Source organism: Malus domestica, chromosome 08 (genome assembly GCF_042453785.1).
Source record: "Malus domestica chromosome 08, GDT2T_hap1".
Taxonomy (NCBI): Eukaryota; Viridiplantae; Streptophyta; class Magnoliopsida; order Rosales; family Rosaceae; genus Malus; species Malus domestica.
Genome location: NC_091668.1, coordinates 30,936,060 through 30,957,443, shown reverse-complemented (window position 1 = coordinate 30,957,443; position 21,384 = coordinate 30,936,060). Strand labels below are relative to the sequence as shown.

Genomic DNA, 21,384 nt, shown 5'->3' with positions numbered 1-21,384 from the left:
ATAATAAGTAAATCGATATAAATGACAAACACTCCATATAAAAGTGAAATTGTCCAACACGTCGCCACACAAACTAGAGCATCAGTTGCAGCAGTTGCAAAGATCGGAGATGGAACTGTCAATATACCACACGTTCTAGAGGAACAGAAACGAACTCACTTTCGTCTTCTGCACCGACATCCTCTCCTCCGTGTGTTTTTCCGGAGTTTCTTCTGCATCTGCACTCAATTTAAACAAGATACAAGTGATTTTTTTTTTCCTAATTACTTCCCTCCAATTAATTAATATTACCCATATGGATCTGTTTTTTTGTTTGTTATTCTACATAATTAAAAATTATGTAGGGTACGACCTTTTTATTCTACATAATTAAAAATCATTGATGGCATAGGATGGGACGTGCAGAGGTTTTTAGATGTGTTGGTCGGAGATGTCACTGTAGCGTCCCAAGTAAGTGTAAGCAAAGAGAGAAACTTGTATGAAATGAAGACACCAAAATGATATAAGTGAGAATGTTAAGACGCATTACGAATGGAAGTAAATTTGTAATACCATCACATTAGAGACGTCTTGAGTAAGCTCATCTCATTCGTAGTAGGCAATAGTCCCTTACTAACTAAAAATAGTTGGTACTTACTAACTACTAATTAAGCAATAGTCCCTTGAGTTGTCTTTTACTATCTGGAACATTCCATAATCTTCGATCTCAACTTGAGACTCGGCTAGATTGTTCTAGGACATTCCGTAAATTGGATCCCAATCTTAAGACTTGGCTAGATTGTTCTGTATTTTTCCTCAAACATCACAAGAACAATCCAGAAAGATAAAGAATCGTCATCCCCCCCCCCCCTCCCTCCTTTTCGCTTTCCTATATAACTCCGTACCCTCCCCCATCCACATTCCTCCATCAGAATTACAAAGCTACCAACTCACTCTCCCTCCTCTGTCTTGGAGCATTTCAGTTGTGCAATCATTTCCTGCTTTCTCACCCATTAATCGATCACCATGCATGTGAAGAAGAATAATGCGATGATGGTGCTGCAGCCAGTACTACTTGTGATGGTGATGTTAGGCCTCACTGCCCCCACCCAAACCAACGCCTTGATTCAGTTCAACCCAATATCCTCCTCCCTCTGGGACCACCACATGATCGATGACCCTTTCAGAATTCTCGAACAGACTCCCTTCACCGTCCCAAACCCTACCGTTCAAGAGGCGCTAGCTCTGGCACGTGCCGACTGGAAAGAGACGGCGACTGCACACGTGATCTCATTGGACGTCCCGGGGATGAAGAAGGAGGGCGTGAAGATAGAGGTGGAGGAGAACAGGGTGCTGAGGATCAGCGGAGAGAGGAAGGCCGACGACCAGGAAGGAGATCAGGGCGACAACTACAAGTGGCACCGTGCTGAGAGGACAAATGGCAAGTTCTGGAGGCAGTTCAGGCTGCCTGGGAACGCCGACTTGGATCAGATCAAGGCTCATCTCGAGGACGGGGTGCTCAGGATTACGGTGCCAAAGTTTGCGGCGGAGAAGAAGAGGCAGCCCAAGCTCATCAGCATTGCCTCGTCTTCTTCCACGTCTGCTGATCATGGGGTGGATGTCAACCCTACAAAGGTCGCATGAATTCAAGACAAAAACTAATTACATTACGAGTATACAAAATGCATGGTTGCAAAAACGGACGAGATGTGTCGAGTTGTGTTGTGTTGTGTTGTAATGATGATTTGGGAATTTATTGAATAATATAAGTTTTTGTAATATGCATGCATGCATGATCTGGATTATATATGATCTAGTAACTAACACTTTACGTTTATGCATGATATGGATTGGTGTTAATGAGTTCTAGCTTACCTTCTGCGTGATGATAGCTCGTCATCTTTTGGAGAAATTTTTTATTGTGACCGAAACATGAATAGTATATTACATATGGCATGTAATGTATCATTTTGTGTTCCGGTCACATTAAAAAAATCTCTCCCATCTTTTGCTCTTCCGCTACCATGTGAAAGAAAAAGTGTGACCTATAATATATGAAGAATCAATTATTCCATTTGAGATCAAACAGTTACACTTTCCTTATATTGGAAGGTTTCGAATCTTGAACCCAGTTTATCCCTACTTATCTTTACTAGCGGCACATCCTTATCCGCCATCCTATCCTATCTATCTTTGATACTGGTATTGGGTTACAACTTAGTGGCTTTATTTTTATCATCATTGAGCATGAATTTTATGTTTTAATGGATCTACAAGAAATATATGTTCAGTACACATAAATCTGTACTATGTTAAGAGAATTATAAAAAAGGTAGATTTTCAATATATATATATATATATATATATATATATATATATATTATACCCTCGACCTTGATGAAGTATTCTCTATACTTATATTGTGCTATATGATTAGCGAGGCATGAGTTTTTATATTAAGTATATGTCATATTATGTTGACAAGGAAATATTAATACACTCGTATGTTTCTACTTAAAGGGAGAGTTGTGTTTTTTCGACTCACGCCTCAAATCCTCGTGCCATATTTCAATACAATGTAGGGCGTGACACATCCTATGAACCTTCACAGTCAACAACACAAGGGCATTCGAATGCACATGCTCATCTTGATTATAATCCTCGAGCACAAGATGAATGTTATGGGAGATGTGTCTTTAAGAACATTAGTGTTAGCAGCCCTCAGAGGACATTTTCAATACAAAAAGTGAGATCTTCAAAAACACGATTGGTGGTGAAACGTTTGGAATCTGTAATTTATTTATATGATATCTCTTATAGAATGAGACCACATGCATGGACCTTATTCTTACCATATTTATATACCACCTTATGTGGTATCATATAGACAGCCACATCATTTAAATTAATCAGAATTTAATTTAAATTAAAAACCATTTAATAAACCGATAATTAAAAAAAAAGTTAGAATTAAATTGTGATTGTGGCATACGAAGAGTATTTTCCTTCCTTCCCCGTTTAATCCTGCTTCTTCTCCCGTTTCTTCTTCCACTACTGAATCAAAGAACTTGCTGGAATGATCTTCCATTTTTTTCCTTGGAGGGGTGTTGTCTCTGCTCTGTGAATAGCTCTGTGGTGAGTCTAATTATTTACATATTTAGGTGAATAAGAATAGTATTTCTTACTGTTTTAGACACTTCATACTGTTTGATTTGATCTTTTTGGTGCCAAGGTAACTTCTTTTCCAATTACGTTAGCGGAAGTAGATTACTTGTTGTAAAGTTTCAATCTTTGGTTAAAACGATGGAGATTGGATATATCTGCCTAAAGGGTTTGAAAAGTCAGAATTTTTAAATGTGATTTTGTTTCTAGTGTACCATGGTTTCTTTATTTGGGGGTTTAGTGAAAGCTTTTTGTGATGTTTAATGTTGCAGAGTTTGATCAGAACTAGTTTATTATGGTGTTGTTAGAAAGCCATCGATATAAATTTTCAATATTTAATTAGGAAAATAAAGATTTGATTCATCCTGAAAGAAAAGAGGGAACTTGGGATTTATCTACCAAAAGGATATGAAAAATTCACATTTTTGAATGCCATTCCGATTTTGGTGTTCTGTTTAATTGGGGTTTAATGCAAGATTTTTGTGATGTTTGATGTGGTAGGGTTTCATTGAAGGCCATAGAAAGAGAAAAGCTTTTGAAAGGCGGGGACGTAAGCATGTCGAAGAAGCTTTATTCCAATGGAGGTGAAGTTATACTGGAAGTTCGAAGCAAAGAGATCAATGCAGTAAAAGGATCTCCCTCAAAAGGCTCAGAATATTCAGCTCCCAAGCAAAGCAAAGTGGGTTCACCCGCCAAAGCATCAGCTGAGTCCAGCAGTGGGTTCTCTAAGTCAGTCCTAGTGAGCTCCCATTCACCTGAATTTTCGAGAAGGACTAGGATTCTCTCCCCTCCTCTTTCCATCCTGTTCGTGGTAGGAATTCCCGTAGGGGATGTTTCCTGGCCAACGAGCACACAGCTCCCCTGGAGGTTCGGCGCCGGTTGAGGGCTGCTGTCGGGCTTCTGCTTTCCTGTCGGGCTTTGTCGGGCAAGTCTCGTCGGGCAAGAACTCGTCGGACAAGTCTCTTCGGGCAAGGCTGAAAGAGAAGGACAACGTTAACTTTGAGAGGTGCCTTTGTGGGGCCTTAGGTGTAGGCCTTAAGGCTCACAATCAAGGTTAACATTGTAGTGCTCAGGCGTGCCACTGCCATCTTCAGCATGGCAGATGTCAAATGGATGTCAAGTTTTAGTTGTGAATATGCATATGCCCGAGGAACCGTGTTAAATATAACAGGCGCCTTTGTGAGGCCTTAGGTGTAGGCCTTGAGGCTTCCTGTCAAACTAAATCACACTTGAGCATATTATATTCGGTCTTTATGGTTGTCGGGGTCTGATAACTATTATATTTCTGATTATCCGAGTCTGCGAGGTAGAGCGAACCCAAATAGGTGCCTTTGTGGGGCCCTAGGTGTAGGCCTTGAGGCTTCCTATTAGAGTCCGTTCTTATACTCAAACCATTTAGACCGCAGAATAGAATGAATCCAGATAAGTGCCTTTGTGGGGCCTTAGGTGTAGGCCTTGAGGCTTCCTATCAGAATCCATTCCATACTTAAGCGTTCTATGATAATCATGATATAATAGAAATAAAACCAAGAGGTAGGTCGATTACTTGCGCCCCAAGTAACTTCGGACTTCTCGTTTATCAAGGATTGTCGTGGATGGGTTAAGTCCACATAAAGTTCTTTTTTATGCCTTGAGGCCAAGGACTTTTAAACTAATCAGATTTACATGCATGCGGGCTTAGGACTTGGATCTGATTTAAACACTGAAGATATATTTAAATCGGATCCAAATACTGAGAAAGCTTTGTCATCGTGATTTTGCTAGAAACAACTTGCATATAACTAGAAATATACAACATATTGCTAGACTTTAAAGAAAGAGAAGACAAAGACAGAACAAAGCAGGTCGGGCAAGATTAAACCTTATCAATTAAGGCCGATCGTCTTGCAGGTCCCTATCTTTGTAGTTCTGTCAAGGGTCTGAAAGCTTAGAGGGGGAGAGGGGAAGGGAGAATACAAAAGGTGAATCGATACTACGACAAGTTTGAACAAGGTAGCAGAGCTATTACAAAGGTTAGAAGAAAAGACTATCCCGCGGGGGATGAAGGCTTGAGCTGACTACAGCTTTGTTTTGAAAGGCAAATCTGGCTTTTTGAGCAGAGTTTGTGCTTTTGTTTGTTTGATTGAGTGTCCTTATCTTTGTCTTCTCTTTCTTCTTTTATAGACGGCTTGGTTTGGCTCCTGTAGCAACAGCTTTGCCCGAATGCGGTATGAGGGTGATGACTCATCAGTTTTATTACATGTAATGCCCCCATAAAGTACTTTATGGGCTGTGCAGTCTGATCAGTCTACACCACTTGGTCCTTGGGTAGGTAGGCAAGTGGCCTTTGTGAATTGTATCAAGTCAGAAAAGGCCCTTTCCTGCTTTCCCAAGTTTCGGCCGGGCTTTGATCTTCTATTCCTCCAGGCCTCCTTTTAGGCCGACTCCATCCTTGGGCCAAAAATCAAGTTTTAACCAAACACATCCCCTTTCATCCCCTCCCCACATTCTCTTATTTTGTCTTTCTCTTGCTATAAAAAATTAATATAAGACGTTGATGTGGCTTAATCGTGACCGTTCAAATAGGAGGGTAGGGAAGGGAGGAAAGAGGGGAAAGAATCCTACTCCTTTCGAGAGCCAGTCCTGGTAAGCGTCCCAAGATTCCCACCCGTAATGAGAGTCTTGTTTTTTCAGCCATTGCAGTGTATATACTAGAATTAAGAGACTTGCACTTATGACTAGTGTATTTACATTGATAGTGTGGTGTAATATATAAACTTGTATAATTGTGTTTTATGTTTTAGGAACAGGGAGTTCTTCTAATGAATTTACTGAAGAAGATGATGTAGTTGAAGTGAGTTCTTATAATGAAACAGAAAGCGATGAGGTTTATACAATAGAAACTTCTAATGAAATTGTAACAACCCGTCTCAATTTTATCGGAACAAAGAGGGTATTTTTGTGAAATTTCACCTTGAGCTAGATCTTTTTCTTTTAAAATTTGTTTTTGGGTCTTAATTAGTGAGCCTAAGGGGCCCACCCCTTGATTTGTCCCTCAGTTCCCTTGGATCCGGCTTTTCTGCCCTCCCACTTCCCTTACACTCTCATCCCCTCCTATTTTGTGCGGTCACGGTTAAGCCACGTCAACATTTTATATTGATTTTTTTTATAGAGATAATAAGATAAAAAAATAATAGTAATATAAAATGTTGACGTGGCTTAACCATGACCGCACAAATAGGAGGGGATGAGAGTGTATGGGAAGTGGGAGGGCAAAGAAGCCAGATCCGTTCCGTTTTCATTTTCTTTCTTTTTCTTTCTTTTTGTAACACTCTATCTCTTTCCTCTCACTGCCGTGCCCTCTCTCTCTTCAGCTCTTCCTCTCTTCTCTGAAAACACACACACACACACACAGAGCAACCATCACCCCCATCACCTGGTCTTGAGACCTCAAGAACCTCAGGCCAAGCACGGCCTTCCACGATGACAGCCACGGTGTACACTCCCTTGACGAACTCCGATGACTTTCGAGGATTTCCGACGTAGGTAAGCTTCGAGACTCCTTTGATCTTCCTTCCTCGTAGTATACATTACTTGATTTGTGATTAAAATGGCTTTGGTGAAGGTTTTAGCACAAAAAACAACTCAAGGGGCATTTTCCAGAAATTTGGAAACTTCAAAACTGTGGTCGTTTGGCCATCTTTCAGGCCATTTTCCATCCAACTCCGGCCACCACTGTGAGATCCCATATCGCCTAGGGGAGTGATTCTTATATGTATATTCTCATCTCTACCTAGCACGAGGCCTTCTGGGAGCTCACTAGCTTCGGGTTCCATCGGAACTCCGAAGTTAAGTGAGTAGCACGAGAGCAATCCCATGATGGGTGATCCACTGGGAAGTTCTCGTGTAAGTTCCCAAAAACAAAACTGTGAGGGCGTAATCGGGGCCCAAAACGGACAATATCGTGCTACGGTGGTGGAGCGGGCCCGGGATGTGGTGAACCCCAGGCGGGGATGTGACAATCATCACGGGTAATCAATTTTATTGGGATGTGGATTGATTTCAAGGGAAGATACCGACTCCTTTATTTGGTTGTTTAAGACCTGGCTTGCTTGTATGTCTGGTCATGGTCCAAGTGGAATAATTACAGATCATGACAAAGCTATGAAAAAAACGATTGAAGTTGTTTTTCCTAATACTAGACATCGGTTGTGCTTGTGGCATATAACCAACACCACAATCACCTGTTGCTATGAACTATGATCCTCTTCCTAACCCAAGTCAGCATATACTTACGCCATTGTCGGCTAGAGGTAAAGGTCGTCCACCATCTAAAAGGAAACAATCCAAGACTAAGCAAGTAATCAAAAAAGACAAAAATGACAGAAAAATATTACATCTCGTAAGGACAATACAGATGAGGAAGGAACACAGATAACAAACATATTTGTTTTATATAACTAATAAGTTGATAAATCATAGCATGTTTCACTTGCAACTTTTGTAGAAATCCATAGAAAGTGATGCAATATGCCGTATTGATGGTCCACCTCCTTGTAGAAGTGATAACATAGTTGCAACACAAGAGAGTAATGTCGTTGTGAAGGTATGCGATAAATATATTGATCTTTTTTTTAATCTCTTTTCTTAGTTAATAATCATTAATTGTCATTATAATTACTATACTTACTCTTTGTAATTGTAATTACTTTTATTCTTTGGAATTTAGCATTCTCATCTTACACAAGGAGTTCAAATTTGCATGCCTGCCAACCAATATCTTATTTTCCCCCATACTAATGTAAGTTGTGCATTTTGTCTTGTTGATAGATTTGAATTGCTTTTGTGTTAGCTATTGAACAAATATTACCTATTGTAGGAAAACATGGCTTTGTTATTGGGACTCAGTCAAGGTGGCCATCCAAACTCGTTTTACAAAGAGTCTGAGATTGGAAATATAAGTTATCCTATTATGCATGGAAATTATGTCTAGGTAAACATTGAGAGGTTGCATATAATTTTGTTGTTGTTATTAATTAAATATTTATTTACATCACATAGTATAATGCTATATATGTAGTTCTTATGGTTTTTTTTCCCCTCTTTATTTAGGGTCAACAATACACATACTGGAATGGAGGTTATAATATGTATAATATGCATAGCTCTACTTCAAGAGGAAACAATGATCAGGAGCTCAACTGAGCAATGGAAGCAAAAATGAAAGCAATTTCTTTATGCAGTTTGAGTTTTTGTGGATTTGGATCATATTTCTTCTAAACATAGATTTTAATGCATTTCAAATATTTTGTAACAGCAACCAGTATGCAGACATGTTACTCTTGTAATTCTTGTTGTACACAAAGCGGAGTCATTTACATTGTGCTTCAAATTCAAGGACCTTAAATACAAATATAATGTGCATAAACTTCCACTCAAAGATCAACCTCAACACCACTAATCATATTACCACCTAAGCCAAGGCAGATGGTCGACACATACTGTGCATGACAGAAATCCCAATTCGACATTTGTAATGTACTTATATGTTTCTTTTGCTTGTTCCAAAAAGTCAATGTACAAGTAAAGAGGAAATTTTTTGTTTGATGACATTGAGTGGATAATGGAGGATGGCGGCCTGATATGAATTGTAGCGTTGAAATGGATGGTCTGATTCACTATCTGCGTATTGCCATCATTCTTCATGACCATTGTATTACTATAATGGAGCTCTTGAATTGCATCAGTTGTGATATTCCCATAGGAGGACTTCACCCATCCAGTCGATGACACAGACCTGCCGACCCTTGTAAAAAATGTGCCATTTAAACCCTTGAAATCCAAAACCAATGAAACAATAAGGGGCAAGCTACTATGCTTCGAAAGCTCTCATTCAGTTTTCGTGCTCCACTTGTCCAACCAAATATGCAAATTCGCGTCAACGAACCAAACATTTAAGGCATTTGTGAAACTAAAACCAAACTTGTGGCTCTTCCCATCCAGTATATGTTGGATTTATCCAATATAAATTAACCTTTAATGGTCTACTACATGTAATATGAATGTAATATTGAAGAATAATGTTAATTGTGATTTGATCTCTTAAAGATATCAATCCTATATAATGTGTCTTATATTGGAAATAGGATTTATGTAATCCTTAATTGAATATGATTATGATACTTGACTTGGAGGCTAATAAAGTAAGTTTAGGTTTCCTTTATGGATGGAAACCCTAACTTTTAGCCTATATATATAACACCGGTCCCTATAAGCCCTAGAACACGCAACATAATGCTTCCCATAGAAGTAGTTGTATTCGGCTAGGAGTTTATAAAAGATCATGGTGTTTCCGTACTCTGCTACTTTTGTGTTCGACTTTCATGATTGCCATTGGAATCAGGTCAGTCACTCATTCGTTTATGTTTTAATTGTATATCCTTATAAGACTAACAATATCTTCCCTAAAAAGAACGTGATTTCAATATCATAAGAAGGAAGATTGTACGAGCCAATCTCAGTAATTGGACTCCACAGGAGGGGATTGAACCCTCCAATGAAAATCACAGTAAAAGGCTGGATTGCACCAACAACCTTACCATCTAAACTCACCACAACTTCCCTAAAAGGCCCCTTTCCAGGAGTACCACTAAGATTGTTTGCAGCAATGTACCCATTCGGAGCATTTGAATACCAAAACTCATCATTCTCATGAAATGAAACATATACCTCCAACACAGCCCTATAAGCATTATGTGGAATCTTAAATTCCTTCAACTGTGTATCGGTCGAATTCTGGATTTCAAACCACAACCCATCATTCAAAGACAAATTTCTCGAAATGGGCAAGATCAAATCTGCCCAATAATTGTACCCAGAATCTAAATTTCCCAAATTTTGCTCATAGTTATATTTCAAATTCTTCTCAACAAGGTAAAAATGGATGCTAATATTCCCAAACAATCCCATTTCGCGTTGGCTCAGCCGTGCAGCTCCTGAGAAGCTCAACGCTGCCGAGCCAAACCCCGAAAATCCCATCATTGGTAGTCCACACTAACGTGAAAAAATTGAGGTGAAAAAAAAAAGCGTGAAAGAACCGGCGTGGAAGAAGGAATGGGAGAAGAAGAAGGATTGAACGGGGAAGGAAGGAGTAGATACCTCATATGACAATCATCATTTAATTCCAGTTTTTATTTTATTTTTTATAATTAGTTAAATTAAATTTAAATTAATTTGAAAGATGTGGTTGTTTACATCAAATGTGACATAAGAAGATACATAAAATGTGCTATAAAACATGGATAGGAAGTATAATATTACTCGTAAAATTCCATCCCTCGCACCAGAAAATGAAAAAGGTAAACTTCCGTCCCCGCGCACAAAAGTAAAGGCTTCCATTTTGGTTTCAGTCTCAGTGCAAGAGAGAGAGAATTCCTATTCCAATTCCAGTTCGAATAGAGATCACAGATGGAAGAAGAAACCCTAAACCCCCTTACTTCTGAACAAGGCAACAATGACGACCAATCCATGCCGGACCTCCCTGACCAAGACCTTGGCTCCTCCGATTCCTATTCCGACTCCGATTCTGGCTCTGAGGATGGCGACGACCAAGCCCACCAAAACCTCCAACTCCAAACCCTAGAAGCCGAGCTCTCCACCAATCCTGCCAACTACGATACTCATGTCCAAGTAAGTATTCACCTTTGCCAATATCCTCTCTCCTTTTTTTTTAATTTTTTTAGTGGGTTATGCATTGTTGTTCGAATACCGTCTGTGTGGTTGCCGAGGAAAACCTAAATTTGAATTCTTTTTGTGACTTCAGTACATAAAGATTCTGAGGCAAATGGCTGACATTGAAAAGCTAAGGCAAGCAAGGGAAGCTATGAACCAACTGTTTCCGTTAACCCCTTCTATGTGGCAGGATTGGGCTAAGGACGATGCTTCTCTTTCCACTGGGTACTCTCTTTTCGTTACCAACGCTCTCCTTTTTCGGCGGCTTATTTAATCGTATATTATTTAAGAACAATCAATTTTGTCCAATTTGCAGGTCTGATGCTTTTTTGGCTATTGAAAAGCTTTACGAGCGAGGAGTCTTTGAATATCTGGTTGGTTATGCTTCTTTGTTCCAGAAAACGTGCAATTTAATTTTTTTTTATTTTTTATATGCCATGCCATATTTATGTTATACTTATGGACAGCTTATGGCAAAAAGTGAAAATGAGAAGCAAAATAAACAAACTTAACTATGATTTTGAGTTGAATGGCATCCAAACTTTCAGTTATAACAGCATAATGCCATATCAGCAATTTTGCTGTATCATATGCATATAACTTGTTCTAACTTTTGTGTAAGAGGGTTTTCATTCTCTAAATGGACGTGTTCAGTTCCAAGTGATCTAGGTTTTATAACCCTTCTCTATAGTTGGATGAACTTAGGTTGTTTATGTTCTGGTCGTGCGAGAACATAGCTACCTCGAAACTTGTAATGAAACATCACCATTGTAGTTCTAGAAATTGTTCTTTGGGTTACTTTAGTCTAGAGATTGTTCATTGAGTGAGCTAGCGCAGAATCTAGTCCCGTTAAGATTTGATGTAATGTTAAAGCTTTCCTTTCGAGTTTTTCTTTTGTATTCCTATTCACGATAGAATGTATAACAAAGACTTTGTAACTTTACCAAACATAGAGATTCTTGATCGCTATACATGTTTTTCTGTTGTTAATGATCAAAGAATTGCGGGAATAGACTTTTAACTTTGTAACCTTAAATTGCAGTCCATCTCTCTTTGGCACGACTACTTAGATTTTGTTAAAGAGAATGATCCCTCAATAAAAGAATGTTCACCTGCTGGTATTTCGAAGGCAAGAGATCTATTTGAACGTGCTCTTACTGCAGCTGGTTTGCATGTTTCTGAAGGCAATAAACTATGGGAAGCCTACCGGTCATTTGAGCTTGCTATATTTCATACTATCGATGAGAAAGACAATCAGGTTTGTAGTGGTATATTGATGGACCTCTTGGCCGTCTTTTCTTGTAGTACATCTTTGATTTTCTATACAAGTTTATGTTTCCTGTTATAAGAATAAAAGAGAATGAGATTGACAATCAAATGTTGAACTCCATCTTTGACTTTTCTCTTCTCATTGGTCAACATTTCAGTCTAACCCTTTTCTTTTATTATGCTATTTCTTATAGCTCAATTCAAATTTACTTGTCAATAGTAATACTATGACTAAACTAATGGTTATTACAAGGTAAGCCATACAACTGTAAATATGCAGATCGGTATCTAATTTTGGTTATGAGTTAAGCCATCTCTGCTGTAAAAACCTGTAAGAGAATAACTAAAAGCCTGTAAGAGTTTTAAATTATATGTTGATCTGAATGCCCAACAATTTACGTTAGGTATTCATATGATATTAGAATAATTGTTTTTGGGATAATTATATGCTGCTTTTAGATATTTAAATTATTTTTTAGATCTACATTCAAGAAATTCTTCTTACACTGCAGGCAAGAGAAAAGCAAATTCAGCGTATCCGCTCTTTATTCCACCGTCAGTTGTCAGTCCCCCATGTTAACATGAGGTCAACACTTTTGGATTACAAGGCATGGGAAGTGGAACAAGGAAACATTCTTGATGCTGGCTCCAGTGACCTGGATGGAATTTCATTCCAGGTTGCCTCGGCATATAAAAAGGCATTGGAAATGTATGATGCTCGCGTTCATCTTGAGGAACAGATTTGTCGGCAGGATATGTCGGACTCGGAAAGACTTCAAAATTTCATGGTATGTATAATTTGGAACTAGTACTTAGTAGAACTGTAGAACAAATTATGTTTGAATTTGAAATTTTTTTTTTTGAGAAGAAACAATTTTATTAAAGAATAGTGAAAAACATAGAAGTGGATAAGAAGTCCACCAACAAATTAGAAAGGAAAATCCCAATAGGATTTGGCTACAGTAGCCAATTCTAGACTTAGCTCACTTAACTGCTGCTAACAAATCCCACAGTATTTGAGATAGAGAGCAATTATTAAAACTCTTTAGTAACCGAAGCCCAAAAAGATGCCCAATATTTTACTCTCCCCCAAAGTACTTCTGCCCCCACTCCAGTATAGTCTTCAAAAATCCTTCTGTTGCGTTCCAGCCATATATTCCAAAAAATTGCCGATACCAGGCAACCCCACAAAGCTTTGGATTTTTTCCCTTTTCCAAGTGCCTTAAAATTGGTGCTTAGTAGCTCAAAACACCCTTTAGGAATGACCCAACTTACTTTAACCTCCTGAAACAGTTTCCACCATAGTTGGATCGAGTAGGAGCAATGAAGAAAGATGTGATTTACACTCTCCTCCTTAGCTTTACATAAACTACACCAATGTGGGGATAAACACATCAGAGGGTTTCTCCTTTGAATTTTGTCGCAAGTGTTGAGACTCCCAGTGGCCACAAGCCATACAAGTATTTTAACCTTCGGAGGAGCTTTTGATTTCCAAATCTGAGAGTAGGGTGGATAATAGTGCACAATCCCATTGTTGCTCAGTAATGAACGATAGGATTTGCATGTGAACAAACCTGAAGCTTCTATTATCCTTTTTATTCACTGGTTTGCCTTTACATATGCTCGCACCATTGTCTTGTTTGAACTTATGGTTTGTCTTTTCTACCTCCTTTCTACTTTCATTCGTATTGTTTGTCATTATGATCCTCCTGTTAGTTTATTTACTTAATGTGTAAATCTTCAGTTTCTGGAAAGAATAATTTATTCTATTCTGCAGAACTACTTGAAATTTGAACAGTCTTCCGGAGACCCAGCCCGGGTTCAGATGTTGTATGAACGTGCTATTACTGACTTTCCTATATCCAGTTATCTCTGGCTTGATTATACTCACTATTTGGACACAACATTGAAGGTTTTTATCCCTTTTTATCTCTTATTACGTATTTTCTGTTCTAATGGCAACCCTGTGTTGTTTAAGTAATTATTTTTTAACCTTTTCAGGTTGGCAATGTTATAACCAACGTTTATTCCAGGGCTGTAATGAATTGCCCCTCTGTTGGAGAGCTTTGGGTCCGATATATGCTTTCCTTGGAGCGTGGTCATGCTTCTGAGAAAGAGATTGCCTCTGTATGTTTTAAATTTCAATTTTGTTTGGCAGGAGCTTTTGGTATTGACCTCTATTTCTAATTTGTTTGATTAATTTCTTTTTGGAATACTTGCTTTTGACTTGGTTATTAAGCTGCGTCAGAGAGAAATACATCTTTCACATGCAAGGCTTCAATTTTCTCTTCAAGACACGCTTCACATATTTAGTAATTTTAAAGAATATGTTGTAAGAGAAAGAAAGAACTAGTATTGAAGAGTTACTTGGAGTATGCCAACATGCTTGTTTTATATTAGTTGGTTTACTGACTGGACCGTTAATTCTAAATATGTGAACCTGTGTCCTGAATCAATTCTGTCTTAAGTAATTTTTCTCCGTTCATTTGGGCTTCATGGTGTTTTCTACTATCCATTTTCCCCCTTCTTCTGAGATTCTAGGAAGTACTATTTCAATGAGAAAATATGAATCTTGGCAATGTTTGTTTTTGTTATTGTTCATAAAGTTTTAATTTGGTATTCCTGATGTTGCTTTTATGTAAGTGCCTTTTATGTTCAAAATTTCCCTTAATATGATATATGTGTAGTTTCTTGTAAGAAAAAGGAGGGCGAGGGTTTTGGTTTACAGTGAGGGATGAATGACACTATTGGGCTTTGATTTTAAAGAAAAGCCAAAAATTATACCCTTGACATGTTTGAAGTGTTAAGGATAGTACATCAAACTGTAGAGCAAACAGGTAACTTACCATTGGGCTTTGCTTCTCACTAGACTTAGCCTCTAGTTTCAGCCAGAATATTCTCCAATGAAGACTCAATTTTCAATACGACTCCAGTGGATGCCTTTACCAAACCAAAAGTGAATAATCGTAAAAAGAACCAATAGAAATTGTGTTGGGAATTATATAGTGGCCCAATTCCATTATAATTTCTTGAAAAATGTGTAGTTCACCAGCTAAATTGTTGCTCATTCTCAGGTATTTGAGAAGTCTCTGCTATGCACTTTAACCCTTGATGAGGTACATGTATTCTTATAATCAATTTGGCTTTCTGTCTTTGCGTCTAAATATGTGACACTGTTTTTTGAATATCTTTGTTTATTGAACTTCTTTTCTTTAGTACCTAGATTTGTACCTCACACGCGTAGATAGCTTAAGAAGAAGAATCTCATGCGCCATTGAAGGAGAACATGGGTTGGAGTATTCATTAATCAGGGAAACCTTTCAGGTTTGTTATTATCTTTCACTTATATAAACACGTAAGTCATTTGGGGTGAAGTTATGAGGAAAACTAGGTTAAACTTATACAATTACTAAATTGCAATTAGACAGTATGCGTCTCTTGGTCTTCTGAATTAAGTGAGGTTTGGTCAGGGTGGGTAGGGTGGGATTACAGGTGTACGTCGTTGTTTGCATATCCAAAAGTTGAAAAGAAAATGTTAGGTGCTATATAGTTGTACAAATACATGCATAGCCATGTTTGGATCAATTGAAGTCCTACTAAAATGATCAGTATGTTCCTCACAAGAAAAAGAAAATGGCAAGCCTATTTTCTCTGTACATTCAAGGGTTAGCAATCACATTGGTTGTGTCCAGGGAAAATAACCCGTGCTGTTAGGATTCTGCTAAGGTTTTGCAGGCTTTTTCCGTTTCATGGAAAGAATGCATTGTCCATTTATCTCATAAGAATGTATTGTCCATTTAAGAGAAATAATGTATTGTTCGTACACATGAAATTTCTGACAATTTATACCTTCAGAATGCATCAGATTACTTGTCAGCATACCTGAAGAATACGGATGGCTTGCTACGTTTGCATGCTTATTGGGCCCGTTTAGAGCTAAACCTGCATAAGGACCAACTTGCAGCTCGTGGAGTCTGGGAGACTTTACTTAAGCTCTGGTCTGGTCATTTCTGGAATTTGTGAATTTGGGTTGTTATATTGGTATGCTTATTGTTATTTCGGTTTTCATTTGTATAATGCTTATTTTTTATTGTTCTGTTAGTGGTTCAATGCTGGAAGCCTGGCAAGGTTATATAGCAATGGAAACTGAATTGGGTCATGTTAATGAAGCTCGGGCCCTATATAGGAGATGTTACAGTAAAAGATTTCTCGGAACTGGTTCAGAGGTAGGATGTACTTTCCTCATCTATATTCTTGAATGAAACTTGTTTTTGACCACTTGGCCTCTCTCCCATGCCTGGGCTGTTTCTCCCTCAAATTTTGTACGACTTTGTTTATTCATTCAGTAGTTTGTGTTTTGCCTAGTTTTTGGCTTCTGATCTGTGTGATACACTCTGTCCTATTCCATATTCCTGTTCACATATTGAGCACAGAAGAATCAAGTATAATATCTTGTTTGTCATAGCAGGTAGCAAGATTAGATTAAATGAGTAGTCCTGTTCCCTTGGTCACTGACCAAGGATTCATGGTCATCCACCCTTGGAGTTGATGTTAAGCACATCCATTTAATCCACCCTTGATATCAAATACAATGGTGGGTGACCATGTTTTTCTTGGTCACTGGTGACCAAGAGAACATTTCTATAGATGAGTATTTGGTTACAGATTTCTTCAGCCTATTGTTTATCAAATTATCAACATTCTCCCATCGTTCCTAGCCACAATGTGCTATAGAAATTATCAGAAGCCTCTTGGGGTTTTAAAACCCAGGTGAATTTTGATGTTACGGTTTCAATTTTGATGTGATCAGCACTTATGTTTCTGAAAAAGGATATAACAGCAACAATTAAATGACAAAGTTGAAAGTTACTTATAGGAATTAAAAAGTTAAAAACTTAGTTGTAAAAATTATTTGAAGTAAAGCTTTCTTCAGTAATTTGGCGTATTATCTAGCTTTCTTTTCAACAAATTATAAACCATATCACTGCGGGAAACTTGCCTTTTTTCCTAAAAGGCCTCGTGTCTTGAAATTTGATAGTAGCCGTTTTCATTCTGTGTTCATACTGACCCATATAGTGTACTTGTAGTTTCTTGCGAAAATTTGGTTTGTTTCTTATTAATAGTAGTTTATTCGCTTGTACATACTACATAATACATTGGGGATTAGATGGTGCCTTCCTTTCCTAAAATACAGAATAATTCAGGACATCTGCCACTCGTGGTTACGTTTTGAGAGGGAGTTTGGTTCGTTGGATGATTTTGACCATGCAGTACAGAAGGTACATTTCCTCTCTTTTGCACTTACCAATTGAACGTTGTATGAAATTTGAAATCATTAGAATATGTGAATGTGAAGGTAGTTTCTACTTTTCTACTTCATGTTCCTTCATTTCTGGGTTACAGAAAAATTAACAGTCAAAATAAAAAGTGTATCACCATGCTGAGAATTGTGCTTCATAAGATTTGTCTAATGTTCTCAGCGTAGGTAATGTGAATGAAGATTCACCTGACAAATAATAAATTACTCGTCATATGAAAATGACAGAATTGAATATGAAATCATTTAGAATATGTGAATGTGAAGGTATTGGCCTTTATTTCTAGGTACATTGCAGTTTACAATAACGTAAAGTCAGAAAGTTTGTCAAAAGAAAACTGTAATACGAAAGCCACCTATAGTTGTGCTTATAAGGTTGGCGTGATGTTGTCAGTTTAGGTACGGTAATGAAGTTTTATCACTTAATGAATATCAAAGTACTCATCATTTTAAAATCTGGAAACCAAGTGTACTAGTACTAGTTTTACAATATCTTATATAGACCCGGGGGAGCCAGTTTTAAGTGTTAAAAGTTATCCTAATTTGCTCAGTTTAAGACTTTAAGTATAGGTATGCTTTGCCTTGATCATCTAGGCTAAGTCATTTTTCTTTTGTCAATCTATATTCTGAAGAAGTTGGTAATACTATGGCACCTGCACAGATTTTCTGCTAAACCTTGTTGTATCAGCTTGTGTATTCATTCTATAGCCTGCAAAAAAAAAAGTGCTCATCACTCCAACAGATTGAAGTTCGCTTGTTGACTTCTGCTTGCTTTTTAGGTCACTCCTCGTCTGGAAGAGCTAGAATTATTTAAGTCACAACAAGAATCCAAATTGACAGAAGAGAATCCTTTGAAGAAGAATGCTCGTGACAAGAGAAAGCAAGTTTCTGACGTACCTAATGAACAACATCCAGCAAAGAGGCAAAAAGATGCAGCTCAAAAGCCTAAGAAAGCACATGGGAAGGATTCTGAGGTGATGAACTCAGTTGAACAAACTAAAGTGGAAAAGACCAAGGCCACGGGTGACCAACCAGATATAGAAAATGAGCAACAGATCAAAAAGCGTGGTCCAGAGAAAAGAAAAGTATATGCCGACCAGTGCACTGTTTTTGTTTCAAATATTAACCTTAAGGCAAGTACGCAACCCCTAAATCCCTTCTCATTCTCTTCTTTTATGCACAGCCGTGATCTTATAAACTGTTCGTGTTTTGCAGGCAAATGATGAACATTTGCGTCAATTCTTCAGTGATGTTGGGGGAGTGGTTGCAATAAGAATACTACATGACAAGTTCACTGGAAAGTCAAGGGTCTCTCTCTCTCTCTCTCTCTCAGTTTACCGGTGTTTCTTTATATTGTGTGCAAACCTTTTTAGTTTAACAATCTGTCTGATATTGCACGTTGTCTTTTAGGATTGGCTAATGTCCAGATGTTAATGGTTTGGTTCTAGGTGGGATTTTAGTACTCGTACATAGGTTGAAGCTTGACTATGTTAATGGTTTAGAGGCATAAAAGATAGATCTTGAAGTTGAAGCCATGTTGCTGGAAATTCTGGCAACTCTCTTTGATGATTTAGGGGTATTTGGGACACTTTAGAGTCATAATTTCCTCAGTACAGAAAGTAAGACTGAGATAAAATACTACTGGCACAAAATTATGTGCTGTATCCGAAGAAAGTTTCTGTTCTTTTTTATTGATGATGGAACTAGTTTGACTCTAGAATAAAAAGACCAAATTATGTCTTTTGTGCTACAGTTGTGCTGTTTATCTAATCTGAATGTTGCAACTCAATATATAAGGGGGAATACTGGTATAATTTATGCCTGGTGGCAGGTTTAGAAGTTTCTTGTTTAAAAATCAATGATGTATCATCATTAGCTGAATGTAAAAGTTATCTGTCACTGAGACCATTGTGAAAAGCATCCAGATTTTTTATCTATAAATCCTGGAGTTATCATACATGTATATGAAATGAATTTGATCTTCTCTGTCAGTATAAGAGTTAATTTATCGGAAATAGTGCATAAATCAGAAGTAAAAATTACATGTATCTATACCTTTTTTTACATCAAGTAGCGGACTTTATTATACTTTGTTTCTCATCCTGTTAACTTGTGAAGGGACTGGCATATGTGGATTTCTCAGATGATGGCCACCTCGTTGCAGCTGTTGCAAAAAATAAGCAGGTGCTCCTTGGGAAGAAGCTGAGCATTGCACGATCAGATCCAAAGCATGGGAAGAAGGAACATGGTACGCCAAATTGGGTTTGTTTTAAATTAATTTTGTGTTCACATGCGGAATCTAAATCAAATTGATACCATATGGAATATACCATGTATGATCCAATGGTGTATAATAAAATTAGGTATGTGCTCAAATTTTATTATGTACTATTATTCTAGTTATCATCAAATCTGGCACGGTTTGAATGTACCAGCTCCCACTGATTTTGTGACCAAGTCTCAAATCTAAATTTGCACCATACTCTGTTGGAAGGAGAATTGAAGTCTAAAACCTTGCTGAAAAACTGAGAATATCAAATGTGTTGCTTTTGATTTTATTTATTGTTTGCTTATCTACTAGAAGTCTAGAACCTGGCTCAAGGAGTGAATCGGTGGATAAGTGAAACTTGTTCAAAACCGGGTGCAAACTGAAAACCAGTACATAGACAAGAAATATTCAACAGAGCGTAAAAATAAGTTGAAGTCTAAAACCTAACGGAGGTAAAAAGGCTCTCATGGAGGGAAAAAAGGAAGACTTAAAGACAATATCCCCTCCTTTTGAACGTGGATATTATATTACTAGAGATGGATCTTTCTGCATTCAAGAAATGGTTTTCCAAATTTCTGCACTTCAATATACACAAGCCCTTTGTATTGGGCATATATGTTCTTTGAAATTTTGTCTGAATTAAAAAATTTCTTTTATCTGATGCTGAATACTTTCACTCTAACTGGTGCAGCCAGGGGAGCCGAGTCTAATAATTCTGCTGAGGCCTCCAATGCGCCTAGGGCACGTCAAGCACAGCAGTCTACCTATAACCGAGGAAGCAATAATGTACAGCTGAGGGGTAAGAACACATTTGCAACTCCCAGGAATATCCTTGCACTTGGTCATAGTACGAATAAACCAAAAACTGAGGAACAGGATGATGAAAAGCCAAAATCCAATGATGAGTTCAGAAACATGTTCCGCAAAGGTTAGGGCCTTCTTACTGGGTTCTGTAACTTTACTGCAAAGTACTAGCAACTTTCTTTATTTGGACACAACACAAATATGGCAAATCAAATACCTGTATTCAGAATCGCCAACCTCGGCCATGCTTTGGGTTGACAGCCCTCTTTTGCTGAAGTAGGTATAAATTGAATCTGTTACCTGTTACAGAACGTAATTGAGGTTTAATTTTCCTAATGCATCTGTTCATGAGATGATTGCCGGTAATTCCAGCCATTTGTTTTATTCCCCGTCTTTATTTGGCTGTCTATGTCCGACTGGTAAATGAGTAGCATTTCCCTTGATACTTATTATAATTTGGGGATTTTTTTTTTAAATATGGTGAGTTGACTGAATATAAATCAAAATACCGCTAGAAAAATAGCATCGCACTTAATGGTGGATTATGTGTACAAGCCTTAATAAGAGTCCATTATTTTGAGGACAAGCTATGATTTAGATGCAAGTGTAATGGAAGATTATCCATGACACGCCCGACCCTGATATTTTCCCAAATACCAAAATAGGTACGTGCTGGTCGACACCTGAAGGTGACGGAGCCATGTTAGGATGCATGAGAAATAATGAAAACAAATAAAAGTTATGAATGTAAATATAATGAATATGCAAATGAGGAACGTGTTCAGAGCATACAACTAATCTTAAATACTAAAAAGAAATAATACAAAATTGAATGAATAAAGAGAAAGGTCCTATACCGACAGGACTTGAAGAT

At 37.8% G+C, this 21,384-nt stretch overlaps 2 protein-coding genes and 1 pseudogene across 3 annotated transcripts; 2 read left to right on the top strand and 1 right to left on the bottom strand.

Moving 5' to 3' along the window:
• Positions 1–874: 874 nt before the first annotated feature.
• LOC103411069 (18.1 kDa class I heat shock protein-like) lies at positions 875–1,760 on the top strand. Its single transcript, XM_008349724.4, has one exon. It carries the CDS (start codon positions 1,006–1,008, stop codon positions 1,621–1,623), a length of 618 nt encoding a protein of 205 aa, XP_008347946.3. The 5' UTR covers positions 875–1,005; the 3' UTR covers positions 1,624–1,760.
• A 7,801-nt stretch (positions 1,761–9,561) lies between these two features.
• LOC103442050 (peptide-N4-(N-acetyl-beta-glucosaminyl)asparagine amidase A-like) lies at positions 9,562–10,518 on the bottom strand (annotated as a pseudogene).
• Positions 9,936–20,894, top strand: LOC103421433 (uncharacterized). 2 transcript variants are annotated; one of them, XM_029107462.2, is made up of 16 exons: positions 9,936–10,809; positions 10,943–11,076; positions 11,168–11,225; positions 11,894–12,109; positions 12,633–12,908; positions 13,898–14,032; positions 14,122–14,247; positions 15,195–15,236; positions 15,337–15,444; positions 15,976–16,118; positions 16,223–16,346; positions 17,325–17,399; positions 18,217–18,570; positions 18,653–18,745; positions 19,556–19,685; positions 20,398–20,894. In XM_029107462.2, exons 1-16 carry the CDS (start codon positions 10,588–10,590, stop codon positions 20,637–20,639), a joined length of 2,478 nt encoding a protein of 825 aa, XP_028963295.2. In that variant the 5' UTR covers positions 9,936–10,587; the 3' UTR covers positions 20,640–20,894. The 2 variants fall into 2 exon arrangements, with proteins under 2 accessions (XP_028963295.2, XP_028963297.2); XM_029107464.2 differs by having other exon boundaries at positions 10,420–10,809; positions 19,581–19,685.
• The last annotated feature ends 490 nt before the right edge of the window (positions 20,895–21,384 follow it).

What these genes read in the sequence shown, in the direction of transcription:
- LOC103411069 (XM_008349724.4), top strand. Translation starts at nt 1,006, where the DNA reads ATGCATGTGAAGAAGAATAATGCGATGATGGTGCTGCAGCCAGTACTA.
- LOC103421433 (XM_029107462.2), top strand. Translation starts at nt 10,588, where the DNA reads ATGGAAGAAGAAACCCTAAACCCCCTTACTTCTGAACAAGGCAACAAT. An exon ending in AAAGACTTCAAAATTTCATG is followed by an intron (nt 12,909 to 13,897) that starts GTATGTATAATT and finishes TCTATTCTGCAG; the next exon opens with AACTACTTGAAATTTGAACA. An exon ending in TTTCAAATATTAACCTTAAG is followed by an intron (nt 18,571 to 18,652) that starts GCAAGTACGCAA and finishes CGTGTTTTGCAG; the next exon opens with GCAAATGATGAACATTTGCG.